The sequence below is a fragment of the Zonotrichia albicollis genome, chromosome 2 (assembly GCF_047830755.1).
Source record: "Zonotrichia albicollis isolate bZonAlb1 chromosome 2, bZonAlb1.hap1, whole genome shotgun sequence".
NCBI lineage: Eukaryota > Metazoa > Chordata > Aves > Passeriformes > Passerellidae > Zonotrichia > Zonotrichia albicollis.
Genome location: NC_133820.1, coordinates 90,643,544 through 90,660,757, shown reverse-complemented (window position 1 = coordinate 90,660,757; position 17,214 = coordinate 90,643,544). Strand labels below are relative to the sequence as shown.

Genomic DNA, 17,214 nt, shown 5'->3' with positions numbered 1-17,214 from the left:
GTAGCTGACAAACACATGGGCAAGCAGGGCAGAATGTGCCCCTGCAATTCCATTCAAACAAATCCCGAAATGCGTCCAGAATGAGTGTTGCTTCACATCTGCCCTCCTCTTTTGGGGCTACTATTTATTTCTGTCACTGGATTAGACATCATAACAGAGCAGTGGTCCTGAGCATTGCAGAGATTTGTTCCATGGCCAGCTGGAATCTTGGATCTGTGGCACTGAAGGTTTCCATGCTCCAGCAGAGCAGGTACAGAGGGGAGTTTGGAGAGAGCAGCATGAAGACGAAGGCTGGTACTGGTGGCAATTATCTGAGAGCTTTTGTTTTCACAACAGATTTCAGGGAAAGGATGAGGCAAAATAGGGAGTGGAAGAAAGGGCAAAGGCCAGGCTGCCAGGAGGTCTCTCCAGGATCTCTAGCAAAGAGTGTAGGCCATGCACCTTGGCAGCTAGCTGGAGTCAAGGAGCTCAGAGAAGTCCGCCAAGGGGCAAGGCACAGAAATGAATGCAAGCCATCCACTGACCTTGAGCTCTGATTGAAGCCAGGTCATTTCTGCAGTCCTTACCCAAACCAGACTCTCCTTGGACCAGCAAGGCTTTGGTTTCTGTATGGACTGCAGATTCTGGGCTCTGACACTCCCTGTGGTGGCAGATTTCTGCAAAAAACTGATGGTGCAAGGCCATTGCTCGGGGCTTCACCAGGAGAGAGCGAGCACAGGGGGAAGGGATGTTTCCAAATGAGAAATATATTTTTTTTAATGAGTGATATGTTGGCTTCAGGCAAATGGCAGAAGGTTTTACTGAAAAGGCTTCTTTATGGGATTGTGGTTTAGCTTGGGGTAGCTTAGAGAAGTCTGTAAACCCCAGGAGCTCAAGGAGTTTGACAGGTTTGACAGGCCTTCCTGCTACTTATGAACAGGAGGCTGGAGCAAGTGTTCTTGAAATCTCCTCCCTGTTTTCCATCAAAGCATGCTGGCAAGCCAGAGGAAGAGAAAAACTGTTTTCCTCACCCATTTTATTTTCTTATATAAAGACAATCTTAGAAATACTTTTTTCCGGATCTTTAACACTTTGCTTTTTTTGGCTCCTCTCAATACAAAATTCCTGTCCACATTTCTAGGCTTTGGATTAGACCCTTCAACAGAGCCTTAAGCACCTTAAAATCATTACAGCAAGAATCATTAATGACACACCAGAAACTGGTATACATCACTTCTAAAGAACGTGCCAGCTCTAAAGAGCCACTCTCTCACCTGGACCCCATTACCACTGTTCAGCTTTTTTGTGTTCATCTAACTCTACCACACTCCACACTCTGCCTTGTCCCAAAGTGAGAAAATAATGGAAATTATGAAAATTATAAAAAATTATGAATGAAAGCCGTTGAAATAACGAAAATGAAAATTACTGTAGAGCTGTATGTGTGTCATGTGCAATGATAGTAAGGTCCTGGTGATGACAGGGAGAAGAGCCCTCTTTACCCTCCCTGGGTCAGCCTAGGCCTTCACACCACCCCTGATCTCAGTAAAGGGAGTGAGTGCTTCCAATTAACATCACATACTTGCCAGGTTTGCAAAGCAAAGGGCTTGGGTTTCTGCTGTAACAGCAGTGGCTGCTGCTGCAATAGTTAAGCCGTCACTGGTCAGAGAGCTGTTGCAGTGTTTGAGCTGGGGGTCACTGCCCTGGAAAGGGGAAGCCTGGAAAGAATCAGTAATTCATGAAAAATGTACACATAAGAAGGAATTTCCTATTTCTTTGAATGATAGTAATTTAATTTAAGAAGAAATCCAGCGACAACTTCCTAGGAAATAAATGCCTTTTTGTAAATATCTGTGGTGAAAATGTAGTTAGCTGAAAATCAGCAGAATCTTCTTACCATAGTTTCTAAACATGCCACAGTTCCTAACCCAGCCCTAAGCTTGGGAAACTGAAATGAGCTCTGATAACATGAACAGAATGCTTAGGGCAGAACAAACCCAAGAGATTAAGTTAAATTTGCCAGCTGAAGAAAGCTTCTAAGCTTTATCAAACATACAAGCTGGAGAAAACTCTGAAGGTGGCATGTGAGCCTGCTAATATCTTCCACAAAATCTTCCAGCCACAAGGAGCTCTCAGACCTGGGAAAGTTTCCTACCTCCTGAGGAGAAGGAGCAGCTTAGCTCCAGAGGCCAGCCTGTAATTCCATAGCCTTATCCCTGGCAGCACCTGACCAGCCCACCTTATCCAGCTGGCCCAGCTGGGAGGCTCATGGGCAAGCCACTTTATCCAGCACCAGCTCAAAAAGCAGAAATTATAATCCCACAGTCAAAGCTCCAGAGAAGCCTATCTGGACTGAAAAAAGAAAAGCTGGCCCTTCAGTGTAAGCCCTCTAGCTCTATACTACTCTCCTCTTTATTTTTTAAAAAATATTTTTAAAAATTATTCTTATTGAGGTCTTTTAATGCAAATTGTGTATTTCACCTCTTAATTCTTGTACAAGGCCAGTTCCTGCTTTTCTGTGCTCACTGTGGTGGACTGTGTCCTACCATTCTCAAATATTTTCATGGAACAAATATCCCCCTTCTGGATGGAGTCATGAAACCTTGGGGTTTCTTTCACATCACCCAGACACTTACCTGGTTTCTTCAATTATGGCAAAGATGACTGCAAGCCCCAAACTGCTTTGCTAGAGCTGTGCAAGCACAGTGAGAGGTGACCTGTATACCAGAATGCATCATCTAAATAGACAAGACAAAGGAAACACAAATGTTCCAGCTGTGCAAAGAGGAACTGATGTATACTGAAATTTCAGAGAAATTTCCACATAGGGAATGTATGCTAGAAGGAAAAATTCAGTTAGGTCCAACTTAGTGCTTTATGACCTTGTGGTTCTCTCTCTGAGCAGCTTTTCCCTCTGGGATTAAATGTTACCTCCCAGGTTTGCTCTTCACAGGTTGAGATCCACCTGGGGGGCTGGAGGAGTTATCACCACAGATCACAGATTTCTCCTGGTGGATATGGACCTGAAGATGCTCTGAGCTGCAGCTAGCTGCATTATCACCCTCATCACATCCTACAAATGAAGACCAGAGCATCCTTCACATATTTCCATCATTAAACAGTTGGTTACAACCACATGAAACCCTTCAGGAGCTGGGGGAATTTCCCTATGGCTCCCAGTCTACAATTTGGGGTGCACCTCCCCCTGTAGTCCCTCACAAAGCATCCCTGCACTGGTGACTGCCCTTTCCTTGAGCAAGGGATGTCCAACATAGCTTTTCAATTTGAGCTCAGCTCCCACTCCACAACTCATTTTTATTTTACTGGGATACCGGTGAAGCTGTAGCTCAGTAACTGATGTTAAGAGAAACTTTTAACACCTCAACAGCAAATGGAGGAGAATGTTTCCCATTAGTGGCTGAGGAAGTAGTGCTCCTGTAACTTCAGCCTTGAAAGCTAATGAAGCTCAGATTGTGGCCGTGGCCTTTGATGTAGAGATGCCTGAGGTCAGTGCAGCTTTCAGAGGTGCCAGTGCTATGCTGTGTCACTGCACTCGTCTGGGCGGGGGCCCAATAACCCTAATCCTGTAATCATGTTTCTGTAAGCAACAGTATTTATGGTGCAGATAGTGGGGGATAGCTGCAGTGGTAATTAAATCAGGGATAGCTGCAGAGGAAAAGCTAATCCAACCCTGTAATATTTCCAGTAGAGGAAGTTACCGCCAACTACGTCAGTAAATAAGTAGCAAAATGGAATCGGTGTAGGGAGAGGGTGTGGGGATTAAAATGCCACGTTTGGCCATCTAATCCATCTCCCTGCCAGGACCCTCATTCTGCCAGGGGAGTGATGTTAGCACGCTGGCAAAAACCAGGCAATTCAGAGCTGTGCCTTGACACTGCATCTTCAGCTCCCACTAATGCGTGGGGAGGGGGTTAAAGCACCCACTGATGGGTTTGGCACAGCTAGCTCGGGATTTAATTCCTTCTCCTCATCTGTTTTGCAACCTCAGGCCACATACTATGTATTTCATGTCTTCTAATGTAGCCTGCTCTCTCCCAAGTGCATGTGAATTGTTGGAAAAACACAATGATGTATTCCACTCTAGTGGGGGGAAAAGCATGTATTTGAGTAAATATGGTTTATCCAAAGATGAGGAGAGCCTCCAACAAGCTGTTCTGCTATACTGATGAGTAAATGTATAGACATTTCTGTTATTTTATTTTGCACAATTCCATTATAGGTAAATCTCTTCCTATGTAGTTTTTGTTAAATCAGAGGTCTTTTATACCCTCACTGTTTTAAAGATGAGAAAAAAATGGGAGTACTTGGTATACCCCTTTTTGATGTGGATTGTCTCTGACTTTGGTGAGGATTTTGTGTGCAAAATTGGTCATGAAGAATCCACTCTGTATATCAAAGAATAAAGAAAACTGATGATTTAAAGAAAATCTCATGTCAGACTGCAGACTTCAGTTGCATTACTCACAAATGCAGACATGCACATACACAAATAGACTAATACATGGTATGGATGTATATATGTCTAAAGATACACATTCACAAACATATTTCCTTTAGCTCAGAGCCTGAAAGTTCATTTGTGGGCATCCTGATTCTTGATATATTATTTGTAAACAGAGGGCCAGGGGACTGGGGTATTTCCTTGACTTCAATGGATGATGAGGCTTCAAGCTGTGCACTCAGATTGGGACCTCCAAGTATCCTGCTGCTGCCTAACAGCTTGCTGAAAAATGACATAATTTGTGACATCAGCAATATGCTGCTTCAATGGGGGTTTGTAAAGCGGTTCCCACCCTTGTGTGTGAGGACAAAAACATCTATAGCTCCTAAATCTGAGGTGCCCCCCCTGTATTGCTCACACACCTTGCATCCTTTGTACTTTTTTGGCATGTGTGGCTGTAAAGTCCCAGTATGGGGAGAGTGATAAGCAGCCGTTCAGCAACATCTGTGCGAGAGCTCCGGCCCCACCGACGCCAGGGAAGATGTCACTTTGCAGAAGAACAGTGGCTGCCAGTGGGAGGTGCAGCAATGCAGATTTTAATGTGGGGATTTAATTTCAAATACAATTCACAGTTTGTGTGCAATTGAAAAATGTTTATTACCACCCAGATGTTCAGGACATTTTTCGGATGAAATAAATTTCAATTTGGATGATTGCTGCTTTTAAAGCTTTTTCACAGCTCTGTAAACAATATGCTTTAAATAATCCTAATGGCAATAGTGAAGAACACATCAACTTTAAAATCACCCAAAATAAGGCCAAAAAAATAACTGGCAACTTTGGATAACAGGACATTAGTCTGAAATTGATTCAAATATGGGGGTTGTAATGACTTTTGCAAATGTTCCATTCTAAAACACAATAAGAAAAGAATTATTTACCTCTGGGGTAAATTTGTTTTAAAATAAGACGCAAACTAAAAAACCTCACATTTTAAAGAATGTAGATATCTTCAGAATCTGACCAGCAGTAGCAATGTGCTTTAACTTGAAAGATTTGGTGCTCTTGAGTCACTGCTGTGTCACTGATACATGAAATGCAGTCAGTAGCTGACAGAAAACCCACCCTGGAAGTCACAACTGCCTGGTCACACCTTCAGCATCTACTCAGATTTCTGGATGGGGGGAGGTTTGACACACTCATGGGAGAGGGGCCTTCACACATGGCTCCTTATAAATGAAGTGGGAAGGCATCTCAGGAGACAGACATCTCTGCAAGTGAATGTGTAGAGAATGAGCCAGGGTACCTGCCCTTTAGAAAACCATAATCTGGGCTTTCCAGCCCACCACCACTTTGCCATGAGACAAAGGTGCTCTGAGTTAGGAAGAACAGAAAATAAGTCAGGGAGGGCCCATGCAATAATACAGGGACTTCTTTATCTCTCTAAATAGTAGTGTTGTAGGTCAAGATACAAGAAAGCAAAGAAGGAAGGAAAAGAGAGAAAGAGAGAGAAAGAGAGAGAAAGAGAGAGAAAGAGAGAGAAAGAGAGAGAGAGAAAGAGAGAAAGAGAAAGAGAAAGAGAGAGAGAGAAAGACAGAAAGAGAGAGAGAGAGAGAGAAAGAAAGAAAGAAAGAAAGAAAGAAAGAAAGAAAGAAAGAAAGAAAGAAAGAAAAGAAAGAAAGAGAAAGAAAGAAAGAAAGAAAAAAGAAAGAAAGAAAGAAAGAAAGAAAGAAAGAAAGAAAGAAAGAAAGAAAGAAAGAAAGAAAGAAAGAAAGAAAGAAAGAAAAGAGAAAGAAAAATTTTTTCAAGGGGAGAAGCTGTTCATTCTAGGCATCAAACTAAGATGCAAGAACATCTTAAAAATAGAGGGCTAAGAAAGTAAATGTCCTATTCCTCCCTTGTTCATTTTTTAAGAGTCCTCTTTATCCTTTTGTTTTGTTCAATCCCTGTACATTTTATAGCATCAAAGATTTGCTACAGTATAAAAAATTCCTAGAAAAGACCTTGGGTAGACACCTAGTCTACCCCCTCATGAAGGCCCTGTGGTAAATGCTTGCCTTACCTGCCTTTTCTAGAGGAACTTCATTCCTTTTCTTTAGCAACTCATCTCATTGTGCAACTGGCCTTCAGTTAGATTCCTTCTTGTTTTACAACAGTGAAGATGCTCATGGATGCTGAGAACCAGGGATGACTCCACTGCAGGGCATGAGGGAACAGGCATCTGTCCTCTCCACCCCCATTCCTCAGCCCTTCCTCAGCCACTCTCTAGCAGTAATTCCCCCACCTCTTTGGCCACATCTCTGTTAACATCTGCTTTGCAAGCTGTTTTACATGCCCATCTACTTTTGCTTGGAGTTGGTTTTTGTTCAGGCTGCTAACTGGATGCACCAGAGGAGAAGCAGCATAAGGGCTTCCACAGACAGCTCCGGACAAAAATCCCCTCAGTTGAGCTTTGGCCACGGGAAAAGGTGATCTGCCAAGTATTCCAGGGCTGAATGGGAGGCAAGCATGGAAGGGGACCTGTAAAGGCAGAACTCAGTGGGTTCTGCCAGCCTCTCTTCAAATGCCATCAGGAACCTGAGTGTTGCAAAGAGGAGCACACTGAACTCATACTGCAGCTGGGCTTCAGCCCTGTGTTTACTTCTGTGGTGGCAGACATGAAATATGCTGTAGAAGCAAAAAACAATTTCTGCTTTTGCTCATAACGCTGAGTTATAACCAAACTTAGCTCTCTGCTGATGTCTGCCCTGGTTTTATGCACATTGACTGTATCCAGAGGGAAAGCCCTGGCTTCGATTTCCATACTTGGTTCTCATATGAAATAATGGGGGGAGAGGAGGAGGGGGGAAGATGCAGCTGCAAAAACAGTCAGTGAAACATAAAAATCCCTATTGTTCTGTTGTAGCTCTCGGTGCCCTTCAACTTCTGGGCACAGACAAGACCTCCCCCTGCTCAGGTTCAATACACAGGGGAGCCTTGAGGCTCAGAACTCCCTTCCTACTTTTGCCTAAGCCTTGCTTAGGCAATTGTAGTCAATTGTGCTTTTGTTCACAGAAAAAAATTAGCCCAATGCATGCTAATTTATAGCCAGGGAAGCAATTAAAAAAAAAAGTTTATTATCCTTTTCCCCCCTGCCTCTCAAATGGAGTGTTACAGCAGCAGGGTTTTTTGGTAAACTTGACACAAACTGATGTCAGTGATGGGGGAGCAAGGCCAGGAACCAAGCACGTCTTTACATCTTCCTTCCACATGAAACAGGACAGCCTTCCAGTTTTCTCTGTCTGCCTATACTCAGGAACGTGCATGCTTTAGGAAAACCTAGGCACAAAGATACACTTATTTCCTTAGGCTTTGTCAGTAAATGTGTTCTGTACACATCACCCTCACATACCCACTTTAAAAAATGCTTGTTAAACATTAAATAAAGAATTCCTAATATAGTCACAATGTAGAGACATATTTACCTTTTATTACTGAACTTACTGCCTGCCTTTTTCTGTAAATTATGGCATATTCTTGATATTCAACAAAATGTCAGACACAAACTAGTCCATATGATGAAGCAAGTTAACACAGCTTGCCTCTCCATTTTGCAACTCTTTGCAAAACCTTAGAACTGCACCAATAGAGGGTTTGCCATTAGTACAGGACTGGCCTTTTCTTTCAGGAGGAACTAATTGAAAAGAAAGCAGCAGATCTCTCTCCCTACTACATATTTTAAGTGGTCTCTGAGCAGAGTCATGATGTGGAGCTGGAAGTGCCTGAATGCTTTCAAATGAGCAGGAAGCTTTCACCAGTGTGACCAGAAGTCACGCAGGGCAGGCAGGGATGGGCAGCCTCTGCAGGGTGAGCTCCTCATGAAGCATCTCATGGGCAGAGACCACAGCTCTTCCTACACTCCCACCCAGCACCACAGAGCTGGGGAACCTTCCTCCAGTGGCTCACAGTAAACCACAAACCCTTCCCTGGTGACTCAGGTGCTGATGATTGAGGAGGGTGGAAGTGATTTTTTCCCCTGGCCTGTGCTCTCACTCAGTAATAACAGTGATATAACCAGGCAGCTTTTTCACATCCACTGCCACTGGTTTCCCTCTCATTTTGCAAGTATTTAATTCTGTGTTGCTCAAGCAGAGGCCTCTTGGTGACAAGTCTGGAGGCAGGGCTGTCAGTGATGGTCAGATTTGCAGAGATACATGCACTACTGACTGTATCTAAGCTACATTTTAAGGGAGAGCAGGACATGGAGAGTTAACATAAACCACTTCCACTGGCATCCCATAGAGCAACAGACAAACACAAACACTACTTAATGTATTAGGGACTACTGCAAAAGCAGGCCAGGAAGGAAGTCAGGTATCTGGAAGCCTAGGCTAGCTCTTCCCAGCAGCATGAACATCTGCCATAAATTCTAGGTTATTGCAGGCATGTGTCACACAGAGACAAGGCTTTTACCTTCAGCAAGCTTCAGCTCAGAAAATTCTTAACAGGTATTTGTGCTTGACAGCACAGCTTTAATAACATTAGCAGCACTAGAAGAAGCAGGAACAAAATTGTAAACAGAAGATCCAAAGCTACATGGAATCGCTTTTTAAATTAAAGAGGCCCAAGAAGGTGGCATAGGCATTTATTACTCTTCATTCTCATCAGGATGATCAGTTTCAAATGTTGCCAGCAGGCAGTGGGCACCTACAGCAGCCTTAGAGACAGGGCCTCTTGCACTTCTGAAGGCATCATTCTGAGCATCACCTTATGGTACTGGCCTTGATATCACATTTTGGGAGCTTCAGAATGAATTGGGGAAGCAATAACCCTAAACACAGTGAGGCTGTCTGATCTCTCCCCTGCCTGAAGTAGGGGCATAAGCAGGGCATTTCCACTGTGCATCCCATTCCCTGCAGCCCAGGGTGAGCAGGAAAGCCCCCGTTCAGTTCCCACTGAGGGACACCCGGTGCTGGGAGGCAAAGGGAGGTTTGAGGAACATCATGAGGGACCCAGGTGGGGATGGTGAGGGGGAGGGAAGGGGTGATGGAAATGGAGAGCATGAATTTCTGTGCTGTCCCTTGCAGGTACCTTTGGTGCCACGCTGGAGTTTGTGTGTGTGAGTGAGTGTGTGAGTGTGAGTGTGAGTGTGAGTGTGAGTGTGAGTGTGTGTGTGTGCACCACTCTGCGGGTGGCCTTTCCACGGGCAGCCGGGTCCCCACTGAAGGGATGCTGTGGCTCTGAGGGTGGCTGGAGGAGCCGTTTTGGTGGCAGAGTAATGGGTGTGATTCAATCACCTCCTCCTTCTGCCTTCCTTCCCCTTCCCTTCCTCCTCTGTGTCCAGCGCTCCTGGCAGCAGCCCAGGAAGTCATGGGACAGTTCTGGTCCCTGCGGACCGATCATCCATTTATCCATCCGTCCGTCCGTCCATCCATCCGTCCGTCCGTCCCGCGCTCTGTCCCGGGCCGCATCCCGGCGGTCCCGCGGAGCTGCGGAGCGCTCCGGGAGTTCCCGCTGCCGCTTCTCAGTTTCGGGCGGCCAGGACACCCCTCCCGTGTGCGGGGCACCTCGTGGTGCAAGTGCCAGCACCCCAAGGCCACCCGAGCACCCCAAAGCCCCCGAGCACCCCAAAGTCTCCCGCATGCTCCCCCTGTCCCGCCGGCGCCGCTCCCCGGGGCTCCCCCGCCGAGGGCACACTCCCCAGCCGCAGCGATGGGGAAAATAGAGGATCATGGACTTGCCCGCACGAGCTTTCATTCCCTTCTTCCCACTTTTTAACCTTTATATCAGTTCTTAGAAACTAGCCCTGCCTCGGGACTGTGCCGTGCTCTGAACCCAAGGGAGGTGAAGGTGGGAGAAGAGGGTTGGAGGGATGGGATGGATGAAATGCAGTCAAAGTTGGTTTCACCCCTCCCGACACCCCCTCCTTCTCCTCCAATTCAAAATCAGGAATTACTGCCCGAGGAGCAGATTCTCCGTTTTATTGGCTCGTAAAAAAAAAAGTTTTCAAAGCCTAATTTCCACCAGATACATTGATTTTCCGTTGAAAACAGAATTAAAACAATAAGCGCGAGTGAGTGCCATTAAAGCTAAACCATTTCTGGCCGTTAATCACGGGAGACAAGGATTAGAAAAGTCAGTGAAGGAGCGCTGGGTTTGAAACGCAAAAATCCGGAGTTTAGGAAGAGTAAGCTTAGAGGCGGCTGAAGCAGCTTAAGAAACAAGGGGAAACCCTTAATAAGAGTTAAAATTCAGTGTCAGGTTACTTGTCGATATTGCGAGGAATACGCCGTTCCTGCAAGGGATTTGTGGTTGTGAAACGCATCCCCTGCTAAAGTACCGTTTGATGTTCGTGTCGAAGAGAAAACCAAATCAATCTTTTTTCCTTTTAAGTCCCGATTTCAAAACAAAAAAACTCCCGCCAAACTAAAACCAAGCAAAAGAAAAAAAAATCCCACTAAATTTCCAATGTGATCTTTGAAGAGTTTTCCTGGAGATATTTGCTTCAAACCTCACAGGCGCAGTACCCCTGTGTTCCCGAGGTCTCCCTGCCCTCCCTTCCCCCTTTTCTGCTGCTTGGATGGACGGCAATGCCCGGCTAAATAATTGCTAGAATTCGAAAAAAAAAAAAAAAAAAGAAGAAGAAGAAGGGAAAAAAAAAAAAGCCGGGAAAATGCGCACCAGCATTCAGGTGCTAACCTACTTATTTGAAAGCAATTTATTTTCCATTTTGCCCGTTTTCCCCCTTTAAAACAGAACGCTGAAAGAAAGAATAAGTGCTTTAACATTTCAGTGTTGTGCTCTGGTAATTACTTTTTCACTTTTCCCCTAAGTTCCAATGTGAAAACCTCACAGGGGGGTCTTTGCTGTAGCAGGGCTACAGTTCCCAATCCCAAGCGCAAGATCTGCAATTACAAACCCATTCGGTGCCCTTCCCTATCATTAATATGCACAAAATCCTGCTGCTAATCTTATAATCTGTTTTGTTTCATCAATTGCTTGCCTAGCACCAGGCGGGAAAGAAAAAGAGAGAAAGAAAAAGAAAGAAAGAGGAGAAGAATAAAGCCGGAAAATCACGGAAAGCTTCGGAAAGTAAACGGAAAAGCCAAATAAATCGGATTTTATTTTTGATAAAGCAAAAATCGTTAAGGCTGCTAAAAGGAAGCGGGATTTTTCGGTGGAGGGGTGGGCGTCCGGGAAATTTAAGGAAAAATCGGAATATATCCAGCATTTTATTTGCATATTAGATTTCTCCGAGTGCGGGTCACGAAGTTCCTTCAGCAGCGAGCTGCGGAGGAGGGAGGGGGAGCGTAAACACCTCGGCAGAGTGTATTCCCCGAGTGCATTCCCAGAGTGTATGCCCAGAGTGTATTCCCATCCCTTCTGTTTGCGGGGGGAAGGATGCGCCGGGCGCGGCCGAGCCGCGGGTGCGGGTCCGGAGCGCCCCCACCGCGCCCTGCTCAGCCGGGCGCTCAGACTCCGCTAAAACAATGAAGACGTTCGCTTCTGAAATGGTCCTCATCCTACTCCTCCCCCCACCGCTCCCTCTTCCTGCGCGGTATTAAGGGAATAAAACCATCCACACCACACGCGTCCTATTGAGATTAATGTAAAAATTATCCCCCCCCCCCCGAAAAATAAAAGGGAAAAAACCCAACTCACACCAAAGAAAAAATCAACCCCAAACAACCCTTATCTCATATATCTTATTCTCCGTGCCCCGCGCCAGGCCCCGCCGCCGCCTTGCCGTGCACCTGATGATTTATTAACGCAATCTGCCGGGAGAGCGACACGCGTGCCCGGCCGCGGCTCGTCCCAGCTCATCTCCTAAGTAATTGTTTCTCATTAGTTCTGATAATGTTTTAATAGCGCTGCCCGTAATTTAGCCAGCCTGGAATTAATAACGGAGGGTGTCCTGAAACGCGCGGGGATGGGGGGGAGCTGCTCTATAAGCAGGTAGTCTTTAATTAATCAGATTAGCCCGGAGGTCCCCGCGCTGTAAGGGATGCCCCGGCAGCGCCTGGGACGGGACCCGGGGGGCGGAGGGGGAGAGGGGGATCGGCCCTGGCTGCTCATCCCCAACTCCGCCAGGGGCTGCGGGGCTCTCCCGGGGCCTCCCGGCGGGCAGGACGGGGCTGAGCTGCGCTCCCGGTCCCGGTCCCGCTGCCGCTCCCGCTCCCGTTCCCGCTCCCGCTCCCGGCCCGGCCCCGCCGTTCCCGGGGGAGCCGCCGAGATGCGCTCCCGCCGCCGCCGCGCTTCCCTTCCCTCGCTGCTTCCACGGGCCGGATGGTGGGGTTCTCCCTCCCCCCTTTTCCTCTCCCCTTAATTAAACCGAAAATAACCCAAAATAAGTGAAAGCGCTGCTCGGAGACGGAGGGGAAACACACTAAGCGGGGAAACGGGAGGAATAAGGCACTGTGGTTCCATATGTGAAATGGCCATGGAGGCGGTGAGAAATGAAACTAAAAAACAACTGTTTTCTATTTACAATTTTAAATAAACAGAACAGCCTTCCCCGCGGTGTTTGTCTAAGTGCAGCAGCATTGCTGCTGTGTAGGTCATGAAAAGGTTGGTGCATAGTTTAAAACTTCCCATTCTGTTAATTTCTTAAAGAACAGTCGTTCATAGTCTGAGCACAAAAGCTCATGATTTAATGAGGAACAGAAACAAAATCTCTGATTGTTGGTGTTTCAAACTTCATTGGAGTCCTCTGGCAACCACAAGTTGATCCTCTGCAGCTTCAATACCCTTTAGCCCTCCATATAAGAGTACATGCTGAATAGAGGACAATGCCTGGTTGTTATGTTTATTTACCCTTACTACAAGCTGGGTTAACCTCTTCAAAACAGCTTTACTAAGCCCGTTAACCACACAGCCCACATGATCTGTAGCCGTATCCCTAATGTGATGTAAATCTGACTCGAGACCATATGCACAAGTTCTGCTGCATTGTGTCTCCAAAAACTACAAGTTTATTGCCGTCCAACCCTTCCCGGGCTGGACGCTTCCAGGAGGAAACTCTCTGAATAGAGACTGCTTAAAAAAAGGGAGAAGAAAGTCAAGAGTCCTGCATTGTTGGAGCATTATTTTTAATGGCTGTTGCACACTTACAGAAGGGCAGTGTGGGGGGAAAGCAAAGCTCACAAAGGGTAAAGATTTTCATCGCAGTTATTTCAACTGGTGCGTAATTATTCGAGGCTTTCTCCTTTCTGCCAGGAGTTCTGCATCAGAGCAGGAAGAAGCACAGAAAGAAATAGAAAGAATTGAATTAGTTTCCATCTGCTCTTCAACAGAGCTCAGGGCTCACGTTTTGCCTTTCTCTTTCTCTGAAGTAATACTCCCACATTTGCAGTAATTACTGTGATGTCACAGATTTGATGATGTAACTTCATTGCAGGCTATGAGTAGAACATGGGGCATGCAGCAGTGAGCAGTGATTTGAGTTGGGAACAGTTTTAGCAATTAGCAATTCCAGCAAGCAAACTATGACAGATCTGCAAAATGGAAATGAATTTCTGTTTAAGCCTGACCTCTTTAATTTTACACCCCCCTTCCCCCTCCCCAAAGTATTACAGTCATCTTTTAAAACAGCTACTGGGGCCCCATGGCGAGAGCTTCATTTACCAGCTCATTTTTTCTTGATGGCTGTGGCAAGTGTAACAATGTTCTGTGCCTGCTTCAGTAATGGCATGTCGATCATGCTCCCGCGGAAAGTAAACGCTCCCTGGAAAAGAGAGAATATGAACTTCCTGAGACACCTTAGGAAATTGTAGTTGCCCTGTCTTGCTCTTTACAAACACATCTGTTTGCCAAGAAACATCATCTCCCTCAAAAATCCTGAAGAAGTTTTAGGAGACAAACTCATCGGGACAGGGCAAGTGCATTTAAAGAAATGTGAAGGGCAGCAAGCTCTCCAAAGGGGAGGCAAAAAGAGAGAGAAAGAGAAGCCCAGGGTGCAGCTGGCCTGTTTCAGCCTCCCTAGCTGGCAAACACCGAGGGCCAAGAGCAGTGAGGCTGTGTGTGCCAGCTGGGGAGAGGGGCTGGCACACCCCACACTGGCGGCAGCTCTGTTCCCCACCTTTGGCATCACCATCCAGCATCCAGCAGGGCTGTGCCACAGGGCCAGCGGGAAACTGCCTGCAGAGAGAGGGAAAGCCAGAAGTTCCCTTTGTCAGCAACCAGCAGTGGGTGTTTGTGGGGATGGAGGGAAGTTTTCTGGACTCGGGGGTTTGCTGAGGTTGTGCTGCTGCTGCTGCACCTCTCCATCAGTGCTAAAGACAGGCTGGGCCTGTGCTGAGAGCCAGGGACTGGGATGAAAGCTGAAATAACCAAGTGGGTGGCACAATAATATTGCCCAAATCTCCTCTGGAGCCAAGGTAAAGCTCACCTGAGCACCACACATACGGAATTTTCCCAAATGGATGCAGAGCTACTCTGTGTGCCTCAGCAGTGGCGATCTGAGAGTCAGGACAGGTTTCAAAAGTCACTTTGTATTCCTAAGGATTTTTTGTTGGTACAATGGTGACAAGTTTAAAACAATTAACTATGAATCATAGTTAAATCTTAAACAGAAGACATATACTTTAAATAGTGCCAAACCTGACTTGTTCCCTTAGAGGCTTTAATCCCCACTGAGGTAGGATTTGGAAGATAAAACACTGCATTAAGACATGCTGAAGTTCAACAGACAAAAAAAAAAAAATCTTATTTGCAATTCTAACAGTATTTTGGCACATTAAAAAACCCCTAAAAACAAACCCAAAAATCCAAGTGCAAAGGTGCAATCCCTTCCCTGAAGAACTCAGAGCTGAGCCCCAGCAGTGCATGGGGTGGCTCTGAGAAGCACTGCACACCCTTTGAATGTCCTGCTGCAATCCATACAGGATCACAGGCTGGCCTTGGGTTTGACAGTGAGCCAGGCTAACCAGGAGCAGCACATGTGTCTGTGCATGAGCAGTGCATAAGAGAAATGCACAGAACAAACCTTTTTCTAGTTTTCATTTGAGGCTTGATAATTATTAAATAGAGGACTCCAGCAAGTAAAGTGAAAACAAAACCCATTTACAAAAATATTTAGGAAATGTGTTGCTCCAGTGGCATATCTAGCTAAACTGAAGCAGCATTAATTCAATACCAAATCATGTTCTGGAATAATTAAGATAAAAATCCACCTTAAACAGTAATCTAACACAAATCAATATTCTTGCGAATAAGAGCAGGCTGCATTAAAGCCATTGAAAACATAATAGTAAACCAATTATTTTATTCAAAGTAGATTTTCCTACTATAATTTGCAATATTTAATGTAGGTTTGGAGAATGGTAGTGACAGATACTCAAGGGTTGGTGCTTCAAATGGAATTTTTTTTGTGTACTGAGCAAACAAGCAATCCTACTGTACCCCAAAACCAACATCAATATTATTGTATTTCTACTATTAATAATATATCACTTCTAATTATAGTTACATCTCTGTAGTTTCCAGTTATACTTTTAAAACTTTAAAGAAAATGCAGTCTCAAATGATTAAATTTATTAATGGTTGTGAAAAAAAAAAGGAACTAAGTAAACACTTTATGACATAGAACTTATTTGAAATAATTCAGGTCTATGCAGCGATCACAAACTGCAAGGTAGATTTTTTAACTGTAAGAAAAGTATCCTTTACCTGTCCTTTTTTTTTTCTGTAAGCATCAGTAATGCCTACTGAGTAACAGCTAATTCAGTGACAAAATAAGAGTAGAGCTAATTCAGTAACAGCTATTGCTTAGAGAAGAAATTTGCATGTGGGATGACAGTCATATGTAGAAACATGTTGAATCATCTTTCAACAAAATCATCTTTCCTAGTTCTGTAAAAGGCTGATTTAGGAGTACAGCTATCCTAAGTACCTGCAATGGTTTGCAGAAAGAGATGGGTGCCTAGCATTGTCAGTTCTGATCTCTGGTGGTCCAAACCATGGCTGGGAGGGTCTCAACCCTGCCACTGACTGGATACAGAATGATCTAAAGTCAGACACCTCTGCAGGTATCTAAGCTGTACCATGATGAATCTTGGCAGAATGTCTTTATACAGCAAGAGTTAATTGAACAGCAAGCTTGTCCTCTCTTCATTAAAGTAGTATGTTTAAAAGGAAAACAGGCTAATGGTGTGTACATGGACACACAAACACTGAACCACGTGAGAAACACAGCACATTTCCTGCTTGTCAGTGTGCAGCTGTACTGTGGGTTGCTAGGAATTTGAATTCTTGAAGGAAAAAATGCCTTTTTTTTTTCCCCTAACAGCAAAGGGTAACATGAAGTTGGCTTCTCTGCCTGCTCACTCTGAGGCTTATTTTCCCCCTGCTAATTTGCAGTGTTGAGCTAAAGTCCAGAAAAAGAAACTAATTTTAATGCCATTGAATATACCCTATTCACTGACTCTCTTTGCACCCACAGGTTTCAACAGATAGGAAATACCAGTAATTACAGCTTTGTCCCCATGCTCTCTTTTCCAATTCTGCTAGACGAAATTTGCCTCTAGCATTCTTTTGATTTTCTCTCACATGAATATAAAGAAAACAAGACTTTCTATAAACACCGTTTGCTTTGATAGCATTAATCTGGGGATTAATTTAGCCATAGATCTAAATTTTGTTTTTGGCTAATTTTCTCAACAATCTCACACTTCCAGTCTGTACTTAGATTTCCAATAGTTCTGCTATGGGACTAAGGGCCTGCTCTTAAAGAAGCTTGCAGCATGAACAGGAGCAATGGCAGGTGGGTAAAGCAGGGCTGGGATTTGCTTCCATCC

General features: G+C 45.0%; 1 protein-coding gene and 1 long non-coding RNA gene across 5 annotated transcripts in view; one reads left to right on the top strand and one right to left on the bottom strand.

Annotated features, from left to right (window-relative positions):
• Positions 1 to 17,214, top strand: part of LOC102072946 (uncharacterized) — a 77,922-nt gene that overhangs the window by 13,689 nt on the left and 47,019 nt on the right. The window lies entirely within an intron of this gene.
• Positions 13,493 to 17,214, bottom strand: part of CLYBL (citramalyl-CoA lyase) — a 167,012-nt gene continuing 163,290 nt past the window's right edge. For 2 of the 4 annotated variants that reach the window (XR_012579100.1, XM_074535663.1), the window contains 2 exons: positions 14,045 to 14,144; positions 13,493 to 13,914 (listed from right to left, as the gene is read on the bottom strand). Coding sequence is in view for 2 of the 4 variants with exons in the window: in XM_074535663.1 (XP_074391764.1) it covers positions 14,049 to 14,144 (96 nt within the window). In the remaining 2 variants the exon portion in view is untranslated. The remainder of the gene's footprint in view (positions 13,915 to 14,044; positions 14,145 to 17,214) is intronic. The other 2 variants (XR_012579101.1, XM_005487270.3) reach the window with 1 other exon arrangement.